This window comes from Palaemon carinicauda, chromosome 6, assembly GCF_036898095.1.
Source record: "Palaemon carinicauda isolate YSFRI2023 chromosome 6, ASM3689809v2, whole genome shotgun sequence".
Classification (NCBI taxonomy): domain Eukaryota; kingdom Metazoa; phylum Arthropoda; class Malacostraca; order Decapoda; family Palaemonidae; genus Palaemon; species Palaemon carinicauda.
In genome coordinates this window covers 167918470-167940138 of record NC_090730.1, presented here as the reverse complement: position 1 = coordinate 167940138, position 21669 = coordinate 167918470, and the positions used below count along the sequence as shown (strand labels likewise).

The 21669-nt window shown below is 36.9% G+C and overlaps 1 protein-coding gene across 8 annotated transcripts in view; it reads right to left on the bottom strand.

The window, feature by feature from the left end:
• Nucleotides 1-1259: 1259 nt before the first annotated feature.
• LOC137642806 (WD repeat-containing protein 44) overlaps nt 1260-21669 on the bottom strand; it is a 102546-nt gene continuing 82136 nt past the window's right edge. For all 8 annotated transcript variants that reach the window (XM_068375672.1, XM_068375674.1, XM_068375676.1 and 5 more), the window contains 8 exons: nt 20506-20676; nt 18963-19085; nt 14918-15049; nt 13433-13594; nt 12030-12145; nt 3527-3654; nt 2345-2513; nt 1260-1669 (listed from right to left, as the gene is read on the bottom strand). In XM_068375672.1, coding sequence (XP_068231773.1) covers nt 1570-1669; nt 2345-2513; nt 3527-3654; nt 12030-12145; nt 13433-13594; nt 14918-15049; nt 18963-19085; nt 20506-20676 — 1101 coding nt within the window. In that variant the 3' untranslated portion in view covers nt 1260-1569. The remainder of the gene's footprint in view (nt 1670-2344; nt 2514-3526; nt 3655-12029; nt 12146-13432; nt 13595-14917; nt 15050-18962; nt 19086-20505; nt 20677-21669) is intronic.

Sequence of the window (21669 nt, the reverse complement as noted above, 5' to 3'; positions counted from 1 at the left end):
TCAGCAGGTAGATCTAAAGGCTCACTCTTTATTCAGAAAATTAAGAGCCTATATTTTACTTTTGTCGAGTTAAGACTTCATTCTAGCCATTAACAGGAAAGTCCTTGAGGACCACACATTATTATTATGATTATTATTATTAAATGCTAAGCTATAACCCTAGTTGGAAAAGCAGGATGCTATAAGCCCAAGGGCCCCAACAGGGAAAATAGCCCAGTGAGGAAAGGAAATAAAGAAAAATAAAATATTTTAAGTATAGTAACAACATTAAAATAAAAATTTCCTATAAAAATTATAAAAACTTTAACAAAACAAGAGGAAGAGAAACTAGATAAAAGTGTGCCCGAGTGTACCCTATAACACCCGAAAAATCATTAAATCATTCCCCTTATTGTATACAAGATGCTTTGTTCCAAAGGGTAAGAGGAGCCAGAGTATAATATGGGGAGTAGACACCCATCTTTGCACTCTGCTATCATTTTGAATTATTATCTTCTTAAAGCCTTGACCTGACATATTTTTTTGTGCTTGTGATTTGAAAGTTTTGTCGTCATAAAGTTCACACCCTTTTGTTAAGATTATTGGAGGTACATTTTGTGAATAGAATGCAAAGTGAATATGCTTTTATATATCAGTAAATGTGGATCACCATTCAAAATGTATCCCTTGTAAAGGACCCACATGCTTGATACCTAATAAGTGTTCTAAGTGTAGTCACTTATCAGAGAAGCTCAGGTCAGATTATTTGCATTTAGCCGAAACAAGATCTAAGGATAGGTAAGCCAAACATATTTCTACTCTGCATAAAACATGAATACTTGCAAAGAAAATTGAGGGGATTCTAATCAGCATGGCAACAAAATATTAAAATTTATTTGGACTGCAAAGGGATGATTCTATTAATGGGGGTGTACGAGATAAAATGTCCTAAATCTCAAAAAGTCATAGAAAAGAATGGTTCGGGTAAAATGGTTACATAAGAGATGGATGTGTACTTGAAAGGATATCAACCATCGAGGTGGTTTGGCAAATCACGAAGACTGTCAAAAAATTAATGCAAATAAAAGGTTAGCATGATAGAAGAAAATAGAGAGAACACATTAAATAGCCAACTAATGGATCACTTAATATTAAGATGTAGGAAGATAATTGTATTTTGTATATATTGACGGTATTGCACCCAAAAACTAGCTTTCTATCTTGTACTATATTGTATTTAGATAACTTGATCATCTCTGTAAAAAGGATAATAACTCACCTTTTAAAAATAACATGGTTTATGACAATAAAATGATATGCTAATGACAGCTTAGGTATTACAACAGAATTCAGTAAGAAGAGCTGGCCATTTTGACTAAAATATATCATTACATCAGATATCACTTGCTGCATTATTATGTCACACTTTCATGCAATGTCATAGACTTCTTCACCCTTAAATAATTTAACATTATGCACACAAATCTCACTGTAACGTCTTGATCTTTCTTCATAAATGCTTGGATAAAAAGACTATTTCATGAAAAATAACTTTTGGAATGCAATTAGTATAAAAATTTACTAAAATCATTACACTAAGGCAGAGGCAGGTAATGAAGAATGTTTGGGCTTTTCCTTCTTCAAAAACACTTTAATGCATCCACTGAAGTCAGCAGAGACTAGCACGTACCTGAAAAAGAAAGTTACACAATTGTAAGCTCAATACCATTTTTTCTAAAAACTGGGAATCTTTCATAATTTCTGGATAAAAATCTATTAAATTTAGTCTTCGTGCTGTCTTACAGATAATGCTATGTAAAGAGTTAAAAGGGTAGGCAAGACCTCACTCAAGTAATGAGAACTCCTCCATTTTACCTGCTCTAACTTATTACCTCTTTGTACTTTGTGTAAAATCTAAGAGGGGTGAACCAATGATGGGGACTTACTGAAGGGTATATTTTTATGAATTTCATGAAAAACAAACCTGTTATTTTATGTTACAAAATGGTCTCTTGAGCCCTTAAAGAAAGAGCTGAATACAGAATAATAATTCATAATAATCATGCACTGAATAACCATATGTTCTTATGAGATAAGCAGAAATACTTCCACATTTTAGAATAATACATTTGAACTAGTGTGAAAAAACAACACACTTGTATAGGGAACTACAACCATGAGGTTAATATTTACCATTATTAAGAAATATGAAACACTTGTTGTAATAACAATAGAATATGAACTGTCATAAACAAATTTCTGCCAAGTTACTATCTTGATACTGTACAGATTTCTGACTCGCTACACGTTAATATTTAACTTCCATCGGAAATTTTGTGTTGCAAATGATCTTAATAATGCTTACCCTTTATTTGTTGTGCCACTATCCTTATTCTGACTTGAAGGATTTGGTTCATTTTGTTGTTCCTGCTGCTCACTAGTTTTATTGAGATGTTCTTGTTGTTGTTCAATAAAATTGAACACAAGCTCTGGATGAGGAGCAAACACAGCACACGTCACAACGGCACTATGCGCTGAAACAGAAAATAAAGATTGTCAGCTAATCGCCATAACAACAGGAGACACTACAGTACGAGAGAGAGAGAGAGAGAGAGAGAGAGAGAGAGAGAGAGAGAGAGAGAGAGAGAGAGAGAGAGAGCGCTGTAGGAGGTTATTAATTACATCATCATCTTGTTACTGATTATATTTCATAAGTGGAACTTTGTTGGCAGTACAGTGCTAAGTTTTGGGGATATCCATCTGCTCTAGTGGCAATGCCTTCTGCCTTTTACTTTCAATCAATTAACTTGGCTCTCTTCTGAATTAGCTAATCAACTTCATTAACTTCCTAATCTATGTCAACTCTCTTGGAAAGGCCAACGGGAGACTTTAGCAATGTGACTTGATTGTCTTATTAAACTAATCTACAATTCAATACAATAATTTGTCCATTGTAATTTACATGTTATTTACATGCATATATCGTACTGTAGTATCTAATTCCCCACTGGGGAAGGGTAACAGACCAAGATAAAATCAATATGAGAAATTTCTGTAGAAATATAATTACAGTACTTCAACAGCTGTAAAATCAATTGAAAAAAAGTATTATATGATTAATAGGCAGTTACATGGTTTCAAATTATTGGAACCTACATATATGTCTCCTGTAGGTACTAGAGCCTTTAAATATGTGGCCCCCTAGACTATAGAATAAGCTCCTGCTAGACATCCAAAAGATTGAAGACATTAAGGCTTTCAAGAAAAATCTAAAGACGTTCTTATTCTGCGAGTGCTTTGATAGTGTCAATTTAACAATAAACAAATATGCAATGTGAAACATTAAATGCTTTCAAATGAACATGATAAAATAACTGTGGAGGTCCTGCAGAGAGTTGGGTTCCCCTGCTGTATAGGACCAGAAAAACTGCCCTTAAAGTAAAGTAAGTAAAAATTATCTGTGTATGATCCCTATCAGATAAGTTTTCCTTATATTCTCACATCACACTGTTACTAAATGCAGTACAGGTATTCAAACCTTTCTTACCTTTAACTCCTTCCCAATAATAGTTTCTATCTCTTCTGGCTGATGAGAACTTTGAGTAATCATGATGAGTTTTCCATATATATATACATTGGTTCTCACTTCCAGCAACTATGAACTTCCCATCATGGCTGAAAATTTAAAAACACATTTATGATTTTACACTAATACAGTACACATAGAATACAAATATAAATAAATTACAAGACAAAGAATTCCTATCTAGAAGAGCTGGAAGACCCAGACCTACATGGCTGAGAACTATGAAGCATGAAGTAGGAGATGATGAATGGAGAAGTATTAATTTGAAAGCAGTTTGACCCTGGGTCCTAACTACTAAAATTCAAAATTAATGATTAGTAGGAATGAATATATTTCATATCATGTTATTGTATCTTTAAAGAGCTCTCTTTTAGATAAAAATGCAAATTTTTTCCGTTCTCAATTTAGACAGTTGCTGATTATCATAAAATCTAAGTTAAGAAAGTTATCGATTATCATAAATTCTAATTTCATTATTTTTTTTTTTCTGATATAACACTATTCTTCCAAAAGAAAATGATTCATACATACACTGATTTTAAGGACAAAAAAGGTTTGCTTTAGTTTTTCCCCTTTCCCACTTTGGCAAAGAACAGTTAGTACATGTACTATCAAATATATTTTGATGCTCTGTCATTTAGAGCTACTTATTTCTTTAAGCCCCATTTTATTCTCTTGCCATTAATGGACTCATACTATAGATTAAATTACATTGTAGATTTGCTTACGCCAAGGAAAGTTAACATTGATGAAAAACGATAAGTTATATTTTTTCTCAAATTAAAGGAAATTATAAAAAAAATTTATAAATTGATCGTACTCATTCTAATGTAATACACCAAAATCCGTGACTGATTTTTAGAAACATATAGGATCTATCAATCCAATATATTCTTGAATAAAAAGTGAACAAATATGTTATTTTCATTAGTAAAATAAATTTTTGAATATACTTACCCGATAATCATGTAGCTGTCAACTCCGTTGCCCGACAGAATTCTACGGAAGGGATACGCCAGCGATCGCTATACAAGAGGGGGGTGTACTCACCAGCGCCACCTGTGGCCAGGTACTGCAGTACTTCTTGTTGACACCACCTCAATTTTTCCTCGGTCCACTGGTTCTCTATGGGGAGGAAGGGTGGGTCAATTAAATCATGATTATCGGGTAAGTATATTCAAAAATTTATTTTACTAATGAAAATAACATTTTTCAATATTAATCTTACCCGATAATCATGTAGCTGATTCACACCCAGGGAGGTGGGTGAAAACCAGTGTACATGTATATCAAGAAGCTAAGTATCCCGTATTTCATATTATCAGTTATTCAAAATAACAATGAAATTATAAGTACCTGGTAAGGAAGTCGACTTGAACCATTACTCTGCCTTTAATAAGTTCGTCTTCCTTACTGAGCGCAGCGTTCCTCTTAGGAGGCTGAACAACTCTAAGGTGCTGAAGTATCAAGGGCTGCAACCCATACTAAAGGACCTCATCACAACCTTTAACCTCGGCGCTTCTCAAGAAAGAATTGACCACCCGCCAAATCAACAAGGATGTGGAAGGCTTCTTAGCCGACCGTACAACCCATAAAAAGTATTCAAGAGAAAGGTTAAAAGGTTATGGGATTATGGGAATGTAGTGGCTGAGCCCCCGCCTACTACTGCATTCGTTGCTACGAATGGTCCCAGGGTGTAGCAGTACTCGTAAAGAGACTGGACATCTTTGAGATAGAATGATGCGAACACTGACTTGCTTCTCCAATAGGTTGCATCCTTAACACTCTGCAGAGAACGGTTCTGTTTGAAGGCCACTGAAGTAGCCACAGCTCTCACTTCATGTGTCCTTACCTTCAGCAAAGCAAGGTCTTCTTCCTTCAGATGAGAATGTGCTTCCCTAATCAGAAGCCTGAATAGTAAGAAACTGAGTTCTTAGACCTTGGAAAAGAAGGCTTCTTGATAGCACACCATAAGGCTTCTGATTGTCCTCGTAAAGGTTAAGACCTTTTTAGATAGTACCTAAGAGCTCTAACTGGGCAAAGTACTCTCTCCAGTTCATTCCCCACCAAGTTGGACAGGCTTGGGATCTCGAACGACTTAGGCCAAGGACGGGAAGGAAGCTCGTTTAGCAAAAACCGAGCTGCAAGGAACATGTAGCCGTTTCAGATGTGAAAACTATGATCCTGCTGAAGGCGTGGATCTCACTTACTCTTTTAGCTGTTGTCAAGCACACGAGGAAAAGAGTTTTTAATGTGAGGTCCTAAAAAGAGGCTGATTGAAGAGGTTCAAATCTTGATGACATAAGGAACCTTAGGACCACGTCTAGATTCCAGCCTGGAGTGGACAACCGACGTTTCTTTGAGGTCTCAAAAGACCTAGGGAGGTCCTGTAGATCTTTGTTGGTGGAAAGATCCAAGCCTCTGTGGCGGAAAACCGCTGCCAACATACTTCTGTAACCCTTGATCGTAGGAGCTGAAAGGGATCTTACGTTCCTTAGATGTAACAGGAAGTCAGCAATCTAGGTTGCAGTGGTACTGGTTGAGGAAACTGCATTGGCCTTGTACCAGCTTCGGAAGACTTCCCCTTGAGACTGATAGACTCTGAGAGTGGATGTTCTCCTTGCTCTGGCAATCGCTCTGGCTGCCTCCTTCGAAAAGCCCCTAGCTCTTGAGAGTCTTTTGAAAGTCTGAAGGCAGTCAGACGAAGAGCGTGGAGGTTTGGGTGTACCTTCTTTACGTGAGGTTGACGTAGAAGGTTCACTCCTAGAGGAAGAGTCCTGGGAATGTCGACCAGCCATTGCAGTACCTCTATGAACCATTCTCTCGCGGGCCAGAGCGGAGCCAACCAACGTCAGCCGTGTCCCTTTGCGAGAGGAGAACTTCTGAAGTACCCTGTTGACAATCTTGAACGGCGGGAATGCATACAGGTCGAGATGGGACCAATCCAGCAGAAAAGCATCCACGTGAACTGCTGCTGGGTCTGGAATCGGAGAACAATACAACGGGAGTCTCTAGGTTATCGAGGTAGCGAACAGATCTATGGTTGGCTGACCCCACAGGGCCCAAAGTCTGCTGCAAACATTCTTGTGAAGGGTCCACTCTGTGGGGATGACCTGACCCTTCCGGCTGAGGCGATCTGCCATGACATTCATATCGCCCTGAATGAACCTCGTTACCAGCGTGAGCTTTCGATCTTTTGACCAGATGAGGAGGTCCCTTGCGATCTAGAACAACTTCCACGAATGAGTCCCTCCCTGCTTGGAGATGTAAGCCAAGGCTGTGGTGTTGTCAGAGTCCACCTCCACCACCTTGTTAAGCTGGAGGGACTTGAAGTTTATCAAGGCCAGATGAACCGCCAACAACTCCTTGCAATTGATGTGAAGTGTCCTTTGCTCCTGATTCCATGTTCCCGAGCATTCCTGTCCGTCCAAAGTCGCACCCCAGCCCGTGTCTGATGCGTCCGAGAGGAGACGGCGGTCGGGTTTCTGAACAGCCAAAGGTAGACTTCCTTGAGAAGAAAGCTGTTCTTACACCACGCGAGAGTAGACCTCCTCTCTTCGGAAACAGGAACTGAGACCGTCTCTAGCGTCATGTCCTTTATCCAGTGAGCAGCTAGATGATACTGAAGGGGGCGGAGGTGGAGTCTCCCTAACACGATGAACAGGGCCAGCGATGAAAGTGTCCCTGTTAGACTCATCCACTACCTGACTGAGCATCGGTTCCTTCTCAGCATGCTCTGGATGCATTCTAGGGCTTGGAAGATCCTTGGGGCCGACGGAAAAGCCCGAAAAGCTCGACTCTGAAGATCCATACCCAGGTAGACAATGGTCTGGGATGGGACGAGCTGGGACTCCTCAAAATTGACCAGGAGGCCCAGTTCCTTGGTCAGATCCATAGTCCATCTGAGAATCTCCAGACAGCGACAACTTGTGGGAGCTCTTAAAAGCCAGTCGTCTGACGGAGCCGGACACAAGATCATGGTACTGCTGCACAGTCTGTGAACTGTCAACCATGGGGAAGCGAGGAAGTACAGTGACAACCCGAAGCTGTCTAGACTGTCTGGGTCGTACAGACAACTCCTTATCGGGTTGCTGAGGTTGCCGCACTGCGTCACAACAAGTCACTTCTGCTGGTTGTTGAACGTCTTCCCAGTGACACACTGACTCCGTAAACAAAAAATCCTCTAACAAGGACTAAGCTTGGACTGCATGTCTTGCAACACAGCTCAAGGTCTATGGGAGCAGGTGTGGTAACAGACGGGGTTAGCGACTGAAGTGGAACCATTACCTTCCCTGGAAGCATGTTATGCTTAAATAAAAGTCCATAGGAGGCTACGCAGCTAAAGGCTCCTCTCCAAATGACAGAGTCCTCAAGGGAATATCAGAAGGAGGGAGAATAGCACTTTCTCATCTACAGGGACCATATCCGAGAAAAGCTAAGTTCTCTCAGTGAGGGTTTCACTGGTGCAAAAGCAGCAGACTAGAAGGCAACGTTATGAAACTGCTTGACAGTCTAGTGAGTTGGCAACAACCAAAGATGTGTGACTGAGAAGCATGCGGTAAGGTATGCAGAGCATGCTGTATGCAGAGCATGCTGTATGTAGAGCATGCTGTAAGGTAAGCAGAGCATGTTGCATGGCGTGTGGCTCATGCTGCATGGGATGAGGCTCATGCTGCATGGGATGAGGCTCATGCTGCTTAAAAGAAATCTGAACCTGACACTAATCTAGCTGTCCGAGGATTTACCTGGTGAGACATCAGTCTCTTTACCAGAGAGTTTTACCAGATTTCCCCGGGCCACCACGTGACACAATTGGTAGTAATTCATTCAAATTACCTCTAATGAGTCAATATGGATAAATATCAACACAACATCGTGTTCAAATAGAAATAAATTTCTACCTCATACTTGGGATCGAACACTAGCCCCTTCTAATGAAAGGCCAGGTCGAAACCAACCATGCCACGAGAGCCCATAGGATGTCGCATAGCATGAGGCTCCTGCCTCATGGGTTGAGGAGGATGCCGCATAGCATGAGGCTCCTGCCTCATGGTTTGATCCTGTGAGGTTCCTGCCTCAAGAGTTGCGTCTGCCTCAAGGGTTGAGGGGGTAGCTGCGCAGAGAGAGGCTCATGCTGCATAGACTGCGGTTCAAGTTGAATGGGAAGAGGCTCAAGCTGAGGAGAAAGTGGCAGATGCATGCGTTGAGGTGGCTGACTCATAGCATGAGGTTCCTGCCTCAAGAGTTGCGCTTGCCTCAAGGGTTGAGGTGGCTGCGCAGAGAGAGGCTCTTGACTCACGAGTTGAGGTTCTTGAGGTGCTTGCCTCGAGAGTTGAGGTTCTCGCCTCGAGGAAAGTGGAGGTGGTTGTTGCGAGAGTTGAGGTGGCTGCCTCAAGGATGGTAGAGGTTGTCGTACCTCAAGAGGTTGCTGCCTCGAGGGTAGTTGTAATGCAAGATACTCCTGCCTCAAGGGTAGAGGAGGTTGTAAGGCATAAGGCTCCTGCCCCCATTGTTGAGGAGGTTGCTGCGTGGTAAGAGGCTCCTGCCTCAAGGAAAGTGGAGGTTGCTGCACAGCGCTGGTATCTGGCAACTCCCAACGCGGCAGCTCACGCATGGAGGTAGCTTGAGGAACCTCAACCTCATACGTCTGGCAGATTGTACTGCGCAGAGGAGGAGGAGCGTTCGCAGGAGGAGGTGTATTAACCTTCTCTGCCTGAAACTCCTGCATCAACACCGCAAGCTGAGACTGCATTGTCTGCAGCATAGACCACTAGAGTTTAAGAAAGACAACAACAAACGGAGCTACTGTCCGTTGAGACTGAGGGTCTAAAACAGCTGGTGCGGCAACAGACGGAGCTACTGCCTGTTGCGATACCACCTTGCCTCTCTGGGAGGTGTGCAGTTGTCGTACTGCAGCAAGTCCGAACTGACCCAGGGCTAATGGCTACACCTAGGAGTTGGACTTGTGCGGAAGGGACCGACTTGCACTTAAAAGCTGCAAGATTTGGTCCATGGTTTCTGCGAGAAACCTCTTCCGCAGACGAGGAATAAAAGGGCTCTCTCGTCTTTGTGTGGGTGGGGTGATCACGTCGGCAACGTGTGTAGATACACCCGAAACCACGGAGGGAAAACGTCTGTTTGTCGATCAAGGCCTGCTGAACCCATAAGTCCTTCGACATTACTTCTCCCCTGGGCTTGGGAGCTTGTAAGAGGTCCCAGACTAGGCGAACAACTGGCACGAACAGACGAACCCTCGAACGCAACACTGTAACACTTTGCGCTTATCACTTATCACTTTTGATTTTCTGTTTGCACTTATTTCACTGAACTCGAAACTTTAAGTGGTTTGTACCTGAAACACGCAATTCTATCCTTCCTTAAAAGTTAGTAATTGCGAAAACAGAATTACAATGTAACAGAAAAATCTAATGAAAGATAAATAATTCAGTGGCTGGAAAGAGACTAAACACTAGATCAAATAAACTACGTTTAAAATCTCTCACCGCATAAAGCTTGAGAACAAGAATAAAACTCTAGAAACGTTTACCTTCTTCCCCTAAAGAGACTAGGGAGAAGAGCAAAAACGATAACAACGTTACTCGCTTGAACGAAACGTTTATCCTCCTCTCTCCCCCTCCGTCTCTATCTCTCTCTCTCTCTCTCTCTTGACTTAGAACCTGAGAGAAGAGCCCAATCATATATATCGTTAAAACATATTATTGTTAAAGGAAAAAAACTGAAAGATTTCCCAAATAAAAAGTTCCTTTATTAGAATTAAAACCATTAAGCTAAGAAAGAATGAACAAAACGCTAGAAACGGTTTACTCTTACTGCAACGTGACACCGTGAAAATTCTCTCTCTATCGTAACGATAGAGCGCAAGTTGAACGTTCTGAACGTCAACAACTGCAGAGACAAAACAAAACGTTAGTTCAACTTTGAAAACAGTACGAGACTATCAAAGAAATTCTTTCAAAAACATTAAAATAGCATAATATGTTAACAGGTAAAACCGAAATGACGGGCTCAATGTTAATTAACTTCGGTACCAAGAAAAGACCGCCTACTATTAGGAAAGGTCGAATATAAACAAATATAAAAATTAATTTTAATAAGTTTATAATAAAAGGAAGTTAATCGAAGAGGCCTATAAAAGGCGGAGAGATATAAAATAAATCTATAACTTTTGTTAAGCAAAATTAAGAAAGAGAGTCTATACTCTCTTAGACACCAACACTTCCGTCTAAGGGAAGGGTCGGCCATTTAAAAGTGAAAGAGAGTTCATACTCTCTTCGTCACCATAATTAATCAAATTAATTCCAAAAGCTAGCTAAGCTAATGATAAAACTTCCTGAATAGCGAAAGCTAAACTCTAGAGCAAATACATCACCAAATCGTGAGCAAAAACTCCAGAATCAACAGCGTATCCATGTAGGTCTAGCCGGAGGCACGACAGAGGAAAAATTGAGGTGGTGTCAACAAGAAGTACTGCAGTACCTGGCCACAGGTGGCGCTGGTGAGTACACCCCCCTCTTGTATAGCGATCGCTGGCGTATCCCTTCCGTAGAATTCTGTCGGGCAACGGAGTTGACAGCTACATGATTATCGGGTAAGATTAATATTGAAAATTAAAATTTACTGCAAATTTGGGTTGAGAGGAGACCACAAAGACCAAATAAAAAGGAAAAGGCAATATTCGATACGAGTGAGGCATGTTGCGGCGGGGGGGGGGGGGGGGGGGGAGAGAGAGAGAGAGAGAGAATTGGAGGGCAAGATAATGTGAAGGACGATATGGAAAGAGGAGGTATGGTTGAAGAGGATGCCTTTGATGGAAGATATTGAGAAAAGCGCATCAGCCAACCGACCCCTAAATGTACGGATGATGGTGGGAAAGAAGACGAGAAGGACTGTAAGGAAGCTGCTAAGAACTTTTTTTATGTGATCTAGTCTTGGGTAGTGTCATAGTCTCTGTACCATGGTCTTCCACTGTCTTGGGTAAGAGTTCTCTTGCTTGAGGGTACACTCGGGCACACTATTATCTTATTTCTCTTCCTCTTGTTTTCCTAAAGTTTTTATATTTCATATAGGAGATATTTCTTTTCATGTTGTTAATATTCTTAAAATATTTTATTTTTCTTTTCCTCACTAAGCTATTTTCCCTGTTGGAGCCCCTGGGCTTATAGCATCCTGCTTTCCCAACTAGGGTTGTAGCTTAATAATAATAATAATAATAATAATAATAATAATAATAATAATAATAATAATAAAGTATAATACTCTATGCAGATTATTGATGATGTCCTCTAAATTGAAAATTCCAAATTATTGCAAAAGCTAGTACTGTAAAGGGATATGATAAAATCAATTTGAATGCTTTTGTCTACAATTTACTTTAAGTGCTTGGTGTATTACCTAAATACTTTATGATCTAAACCAAAAAAACACCAACTTTGCACAACCTTACCTAAAGCCTGCACGGATTTGACTAGACATATTGGAGTATCCTTTGTACTTGCATGAAAGATTTAAATCTCGCAAATCATACAAGCGTATTCTACTATCATTACTTGTTACCAGCACCTGAAAAAATTAATTGTATTTAAAAGCCAGATTTTTTAAAAGTCTTTCAATGGAAAACATGTAAGATATTTGCATAAAAAAGCATAACATATATTTCATATTTCCAAAATTATAGCATTAACATGAAAAGGTTGAGAAAGGTAGTCAGAATATTGTTTGGGCAGGATAAACACTAATTATGATTGCTATATACATATGAATTTAAGTTTACCTTTAACAACTAAAAATATAAAGACGGGATGTGCATATTTAATACAGTTCAATGGTTAAACTTTATCAGAGAAGTTAGAATATAATAAGCTGTCCTAAAACATTCAACTAAAAATTTAAATAGTTCTGGAATACTTTTATACTAAAAGCATTGCCATATGCAGTACACCTAGAACATCAAAAGGTGGTGAAGATGAAGTTACACTTGTCTTCAAGCTAACTACAGCTGTACGTAGCAGTACTATATGTACTTATACATTTAATCTTAATGATATCATTTATAGTCACACAAAGTAACCACTGAGATTCTGATAAATGCAGCAAATAAATTCATCTTGAAACAAACTTCAGCTAAATTCAACTAATTATTTTGACTGTTTATCAAAACCCCATAAGTCACACAATATACTTTACAGTTGGGCCTCATATAAACAGATAAATTGGGACTTACCCAATCTGTAAAAGGCTAAAATATATCAGCTGATGAATAAATACCTAGGCAATCTAAAATATGGCCCTTCAAGGCACTTTTACTAAAAACAAATGTTCCACCAACACTTGACATTTATTTTATATTCAATATTTTTCATAGGTAGCCAAAAAGATAACACCTTAAATAATCATATATCTTTTAACCCTTACTTCATCATAAGTGTCATGTGTTGTGTCAGCCCTTTTTCTGGTACATAACAAAAAACTAGGTTTAATATATATACTGTATACACTAAATAAAATGTTATTTAGCTTATTTAAATAAACTTTAAAATCAGAAAAGATATTAGCAAGGTTTTTAAATTGTTTACTATCTAAATGAACATATCCTAGAGCACCATTACCAAAATGAATTACTGATAGCTTTAAAAAAATTTGAATTTTCTATAGTTCCACTGAACAAAAATCCTGAGAATGCATTTTCCTTTATTCAGGAAAGTTTTGTTCTCTACAACTATATCAATTCACCGTATTATCATAATTTAACCCTCTCTAATTGTAAACTTTACTTTTGCAGGAAATTATGCATGTCAAATAAAAAGGGCACAACCTCTTTCTTTATAAACTGAAATTATTGGAACTTACTTTGTCTTCACCAGGCAAAGGTTCAATGCCAGTAATCTTTCTCCCTTTGGCATTCTTTCCCCGTGTTGATCTGACATTTATTTGAGTAAAATATTTCAATTGTTCTGTTTCATAAAAGATACATCTTCCATCATATGTGCCAACAACAGTGAATTTTCCATTCTGAAATAAAAAGATTAGGTAAATAATGTTTCATACAATACTCTCTCAAATAGTTTAAAAATTTGTAACTTGACTCAAACACTAAACTTATGAGATATAGAATTGGAAAACCAGGTGCATGTTAACACCTGATGTCTTGACAAAAAGACAACAATCAATGTAAATTATGTCTACAATGGAAAACAGTGTCTCCAAAATTGAATTATGCTTGTCAATAATCAAGTAAAAAATCAAGCTTATAAATTAGTTTAATGAGGCAACCAGTTCCATTCATAAGAATCTTTCTATAGTATCATCTACCATGTGTGATGCAAAGCACAACTTCAAGTGGTAACCTTCAATGAAGAGAAAACTGATTCGCACCGGTTATATATAAATAATTATCGATAAGATAAATTAACGTAAGCTTTAAAAAAGGGATTCTGACGAAGGAAAAATCTATCTCTGGGCTCAACCTGTGTCGCTCCATGAAATGCTCCTTAAAGCACCATTTCTAAGGTATAAATACTGCTAAATATACCAGAGAAAAAAGTTGCATGGAATGCCAGGAATATACCCAGCTCGCTCACCCTTATAGGGTGTCGGTATAAAAATTGGGGCGAGTGAAACCACTACCTGAGGTTCCTTTCCAATTAGACTTCTCCCTCCGGAACTATTGATCTCATCCAAAATAATAAAGACTGTCCTGAATCTATAACTATTACTGCTAAAAGGTAAACTGAATTAACTTTAATATATAAATACTAAATGTGATGATAAAATAAAAAACAGCTATAAATAATTCATATACAGTATACTTAAAAAAATCACCATTTAAAAAAATTCATTTTGCAAACATATCTTAAAAGTTCAGGGACAGTACCTTGATCAAGTTGGGAATTATCTATCAAATCTATATCTCATGAAGTTTATATGGTTAATTCAAAAGGTGATAGCTGAAAAGTATACTGTTGCAGCTGAAAAATACTATAGTTTCCTAGTTAAGATTTAAAAACTATAGTGAAATCAACTGTGATGTTTCACGTTATTGTTCTTTGACTTAAAATCAAAGTACCTTATTTTGTAAGTTTCCAAAAGTTACCATAAAATATGTTACTAAGAGTTCATATTCCCATTTGATTTGCTTTCTTCATTTCACATGATGAGTTATAATAATACTCATTACAGCAAGTTAACTCTTCTTCAGTCCCATAGAAAAATACTGTAAATGACTAGGTAAGAGATGACAAACCTCTTTGAAATGACAGATATATTTGATTGTCTTCATTTCCAATTCTATAACAATATCACAATGACCCAGTTAGAACTCATGTTAACACTCACCTGGCAGAAATTGGCAGCTGTTATAAGATTGGCTTGCCCTTCCACTTCATTCCAGAGTACTACTCTTTTATCAGGTATACTCCACAATCTCAGTTTACCATCCAGAGCACCAGATATAAAGTAACGATCATCCTGCAAAAAGTAAAGGAATAGATCATTTATGAAACAATCTGTTATGAAGATACCTAAAATCTAAATTAAAAAAAAATTATAATTTCTAGAAAAATAAGTAAGACAGATAATTCTGATGAAGAGCTATTACCTTAATACATGTAAATATCTTTTTGGATATACTTTTAATTTCTGTTATTTGCAAAACAGTTCAGGTTAAATTAGTTATAACATCATATTTCAAAATTCTTGTCAAAATATATAAGTATAAAATTACAAATACACCTGGTGGTCTGACTTTCTATTAGGGATAAGTATAATCCACAATTTCTATTTAGTGCACTAACAACATTTTTATCTAGCAAAAGTAATATCCTCGTAATTACAGTAGGGTCCCGAATTATGCGAGAATTTGGTCGATTAATGACCTCGTGTAAATGGAAAATCGCGAATTTCGAAACACACAACTAACAGAAATAATTCCATTGCGGCCATGGCAACCAGCAATTTGCCTATTCAAATGTGTTTACTACCCATTTCCAATACTTTCTTTGTACTATACTGTATTTCTTTATAATATCAAATTGTTTTTGTAAGTAAATAAAACATTTAATATACTTTAAAGTTCTAATAACTTGAAAAATGGTTAAAATTACAACCAGGATAGGTGTAAACACCATATATTTCCCGTTATAACACAACCCAAAATACAGACAAATTTTAATGTTTGTCATATCTATTGTATAATACAACTGGTGAATAGCAAAACCATCACTCTATAGACTAGCTTGTTGTATGATTGAAAATCCAGAATTATCAAAATAAAGGCGATTTTATATCATGCGTTTCCTAAACACGCTAAAAAGCACAATAGAAAACGACAACCAATGTTTTGTTTACGTTTATCTCTGATCACAACGAAGAAACAGACGCATTTATACATCTGTGTTTTTGAATTGACAGCAATTTTACCAAGTATAGATTATATGTTGAATTTGTTATTACCAATGTTCTAATTATTTTTTATTAGAACTTTCAAATAAATGAAATGAATGCCATTTATGAAATGTTTTTCTTTATGATGCCGCCTGAAACGGAAACCTTCCATTTGTTTACGCTCCATCTTCGATCATAATAAACAAACGAATGCATTAAACCACACATGATCTAAGTCATAACTAATGATATTACAAACATTTAGTAAACATTATGTTATTACAAATATTTTACTTACCGTATCCATATAAATTCCTAAATTCGTAGCAAAGCTGGAAATTTTTTTTTCCTTATGCGTTTAATCCACAATAGCAAACTGCCGCTAATGACAGAGTGATAACTTACGATAATTCTAAACTGTTACGAAAGATAATTGTCCTTTCCATATCCAAAATACTTTTCCTAACTTCAGTTATAAGTCAACTTGTACCCACCTCAATTATGGATCCATATGCAAAAAATGTAAAAGAAGAAAGTACTAGGCCTATTTTTAAAGCCACCGAACAATTAGGTTACCGCTATAACGTTCGATGAGAGAGAGAGAGAGAGAGAGAGAGAGAGAGAGAGAGAGAGAGAGAGAGATAGAGAGAGAGAGAGAGAGAGAGAGATGGTTTTAAAGTACTAAACAATAAATATGATAGGTTATAACACATTGGTGTTTATGTAATATTAACTGTATAGATGGTTTGAATAAGTTAAGAAATGGTGTAAACAATTCTTTGTTATTGTATTCGCGCGGAAGCTAGACATCAGCTGATGTGATCACAGCCAAAAGTAAAACAAAAATAAGTTAGCAATACTCGATTTTTAAAACACACCCGAAATTTAACAACATAAGTACATGTTTTATTATAACGCAATTGACATTTAGAGTAAAAATTTTCTGGAATAGAATGGTGTTTCCTAAAAAATAGTGGTTTGCGGACGAAATCAGTTACCGTATTTTAAGCTATGATTGAAATGGATGTATACACGGTATAATTTTTTCGTTTTGTATTTAATTGACACTTCAAGAAAACCGATTTTGGTTTCTTCATCTATTTGTAAGTATTGTATAACGAGAGAGAGAGAGAGAGAGAGAGAGAGAGAGAGAGAGAGAGAGAGATTATGACGCAGAAGGTTACAGACCTAGAACAGGGGAGGATGAAGGTGGGGGGAGTGATGAGATAGGCTGGGTGGACTCGCAGGGGAGACGGTAGGAGACGGGGGAAGGGGGGATTTGGTTGCCAGTGGCTAAAAATAGATTCTGAAAGACGGTAAAGGGAAAAACGAATCCCATCGAATAAACAGAATAAGGAAAGGGAATAAGATCCAGAGGAATAATAGATATAATGGAATGAAAATGACTAGATGGTGTTAGTTGTGATAAGAATAATTTAGATATTTGAAATAATAGTGTCTGAGGAGGTATAGAAGGAATTCGTGATAAATATAGAGGAATATCAAAGGATACAGTTAGTTTGCATTAAAGGGTTTGTTATCGTTTATCGGCAGTGAATAGCCTAAACTTCGGTAACGAGTCGTCAATATTTTGTCATATTTTAAACAGTATACATTTGATTAATGTTTGCAAATCAAATGTATACTGTTTAAAATATGACAAAATATTGACGACTCGTTACCGAAGTTTAGGCTATTCACTGCCGATAAACGAACCCAGTCTACTCGTGAAAACCTTGAACGCCCAGAGGGAAAAATAAGGCTTTTAAATATACTGTACTAAACAAAAATAATGCTTTAATATACCATCATTAACACTACCATTACAATTATCGTAAGGTTGGAGAAAGATAAAGATTGCCGAGAACGTAACCACATTTCTGTTTACATTTTGTCAGCTGGACTCGCACAGTTAACAGTTGATTTCATTGTTGATGTGGAATTTTATCCTTAAATAGGCTATTCATTATGAAATTATGTTAATGAAATGTAATGTTGATATTGTTTTGTAACATTTATTATAAATCACCGTATTTAGGGCTACCAATATACTTAAAAAGACAATAGATTTGATACATTTTGTAGTGCTTGACTCGCGAACTTTGAACAGCCTCGTAGATACAGGAAATTTAATTTTTTAAAACTATCGATCGCGTAATTGAGGAATCGCGTAATTAGAACACGTGTAATTCGGGACCCTACTGTACCATGATAAAGGCAAACATTTACCCTTCAAATGAAAATTCAAACACATTTAATTGTAATGTTCATCACGCAAGTAAGCAATAACTAACAGTAATGTAAAATTAATGGAATCATTCTTAAGGTGAACAAATTTCAGGACAAGTGGATGAGGGGATGAAGCTAAGGTGAAACTTGCTCAAATAAATTTCACTTTCATTTTGTCTAATGCGGTAAAATGAAAATATGTTTTTTAGTGAGTTATATATTCAAAATATGCTTCTTGTTTTTCATGTGGTGACGGACTGCTACAATTGTTTTGAAGGCTTGAGTTAGCATTACCAGATTGTTAGATCCCAAATTCCCCTCAGAAGGATGGAAATACAAAATAATCATGAGCTTGAATTAAAATAAAAAGCCATGAGTATGTTTTTTTCAGTGCTAAATTTTGTTTTATTCATAGTGTAGCATATATTTGTATCATGACTGATATAAACACCCATCATAGTTTGTAAAGAACGCTTGTGAAATATTTAACGGCCTTAATCTGGCTTCCTCCTGAGTCACTAATACCATAAAGTAAGATTCAAAAGATGCCATGAAAACCAGGCCTCAAGACTTTCAACACAGGCTTTTATGTACCTCTCCACAGTGAAAAACTGGCCAATTATATTAAAAGCAACAAGGCTCATTCCATAATATTTACCAAAAATGCTATTGTTTGAAGAAAAACTTGCAAACAATATGATATAAGTCCTTAAAAATTTTCCTTTTTATTTCCATTCCTCCAAAAAATCAATACTTGTGGAAAGCCTACCTTAGGATGAAAAGTAATTGCTGTAACAAAATCCATATGTTGGAAAATGCAGAGACACTCTTTGCGACTTATATGCCAAAGTCTCACTGTTTTGTCCATTGAGGAGGTCAGAAGAAAATAATTCTGCAAAAAAAAATTACAAACACTTTTTAAACTGTTAACAGCAATAAACAGTAAAACACCTGTTATTTACAAATATAGTATGACACTAACAAGTAGTGTAGCATAAAATAATAGTGTGTTTACGACAAGTTTACAAACATTTTGTATAAAATTACATGTGACACATAGACACTCCATTAACCTTAAAAGAATGAAAGTACCCAGAATATAAAGAGGTAGTGTATTATCAGAGTAACTTGATACTACTGCCTGTGAATACTATTCAAGAATGAAAATTTGAGGGATTTTAAAAGTTACAAAAGTTGGATATCATTTAATGATGACACTCCTGATAATAACTGTTTGTATCACTCTAAGATTGTGCATTCCTGTAACTTATCTTTCTTCTCTACCTTTGTTTTAAGCTAAAAGTTACAGTCAGCTTTGGTAACATTGATTTGCCCAGTGGGAGGAGAGGTGCTACTTCAAATGGAAAAGTTGAGATGGGAAGCACTACCTATAGCTTAGCTGACAGACAGAAGTTGAGGAATTGCAAATAATGTACATAAGGTTTTTTATCTCTCTTATGTTTGGTAATGAAATAAATTCTTCTCCTGGAATACATAACAGCTCATACACAAGAATACAGTATTCAGGCAAACTTTCTGGAGAAGTGATCTGTTGTGTGGAAGTCAGTAGTAAATTGTGTTCACTTCTTCAATTCTGTACTGCTTCAACCATGGTGCCCAAAAGGTTATGCTTCTAGGTCAGGTTGGTCAATGACCACTGTTCTTCACAGGAGTATATAATAGCGAAGAGTCAAACTGTCAATCAATATGTCCAAGAAAGCATCCAAGATAATCTTGAGAGTTTGGTGTTTATTATGTTCTCCTTTGTACAAAAATAAATCACTGATTAAAATACCAATATTCTTTTCTGGTTCAAAAGGGGTAAAGAAGTCTTTTGTACCGACAGCATGAATACATTAGTATAATCATCTCAGACATTTGTAAATTATCTGACTTTTTTATAATTTACAATGTACAGTATTGGTATATTGCAATACCAGTAATTGAAAAGCCTGTATGTAGCATAAAATTATTAAATACATTGTCGTCATTATACATTCATTATCTGGTGCACTTGCTTTACTTTTCACAAAAAAATCAACCATATCACATTTTGTAAAATTACATTATACAGTACTAAGGGTGAAATACAAACTTTTGACACAAATACTAGGCCTACATCAGCAAAACTGCCATAAACATTTCATGAAATAACTAATTTGTTTTTGTCACAAAACCAACTTGTCCCCAATAACATAGAAGTAGTTCATCTTTAATAAAACGATGAAGAATATAAATATTACACAAGACTTGAATCTTTTATTTAGTTATCATGCTTCTGTTGTTAACAAAACATTGGGAGAGGACTTTACCTTAGACCATGATATGTCAAGCATGTCTGCTGTATGCCCAGTGTAGACACAGAATGGTTTTGGCATGAAGGGGGCACTACCATCATCATTGGGGTCTAAAGATCCTAAATCTTCACCCGACTGTCCTGAATGTTGAGAAACTAAAGATTCCTGGGACGGTGTTGGCGATACCTGAAAAAATAAGAGATTTCATGGTTACAAAAGAAATTATATAGATGCCTGAAATATGAAATTCTGATGAATCAATAAATCAGATAGTTTGAAACGAATGACTATACTCAATTTTTTTTTAATGAGGCGCATTTGCACTGACTCGAAGGGGTGCCCTTTTAGTTCAGAAAAGTTTCGTACTAGCTGATTGGTTGGACAAAATAATTCTAAGCAATTAGCTAGTAGGAAACTTTTCCGAGCTAAAGGGGCACCCCTGTGAGTCGGTGCAAATGCGGACCATTAAGAAAAATTTAGTATAGTCTTAAAAGTTAAAACAGATAACGGAATGCTTTACAGCCTGTTTTTTATTCTACTGATCATCTTGGTGGGGCTTGTTATCCAAATGGTCAACGTAGATATCTTGCAATTGCTGCTTTCTATAAGCTCTATCTCAGCTGTGATCTGTTACAACCACGCCATGAGCCTATGCATGAGAAAGCAAGAGCTATATGCAGCTTTACTCTTTTTTGGATCGTCTGATTTATTATGTTCAGCTCTGGTGTGGTTGCAATATGTCATAGCTGAGATGCAGACACCTATGGAGAGCAAAAATTATACTGACTATTTGGATAACACGTTGCCACCAAGACTAACAGAAAGAATCAGAAATAGCCTATGAAGCATGAAGTTATATGGCGATTAGCTATTCTAACTTCAAGACTCTGTTCACCTGTTGGCAAATAACTTGTCTTCTTAATACAGTCCATTGAATTAGGTTTGACTTCTTTTTTGACTGTTTTGTCATTTGTATTTCATTATTCTATTTCTTTTTAGTTTACTTTTTAAAATCGTTAAATAATTCATATCATTCTTCAGCTGAAGAGGCACTGCGGAAAAATATGCAATATACAGCAGTGCATTTTTACTACCCAAGACCTTAAAACACTTATGATGTTCAATTTTGAGTTAAAAAATAAGAACAATAACATTGTAGTAATAAATATAATATCAATC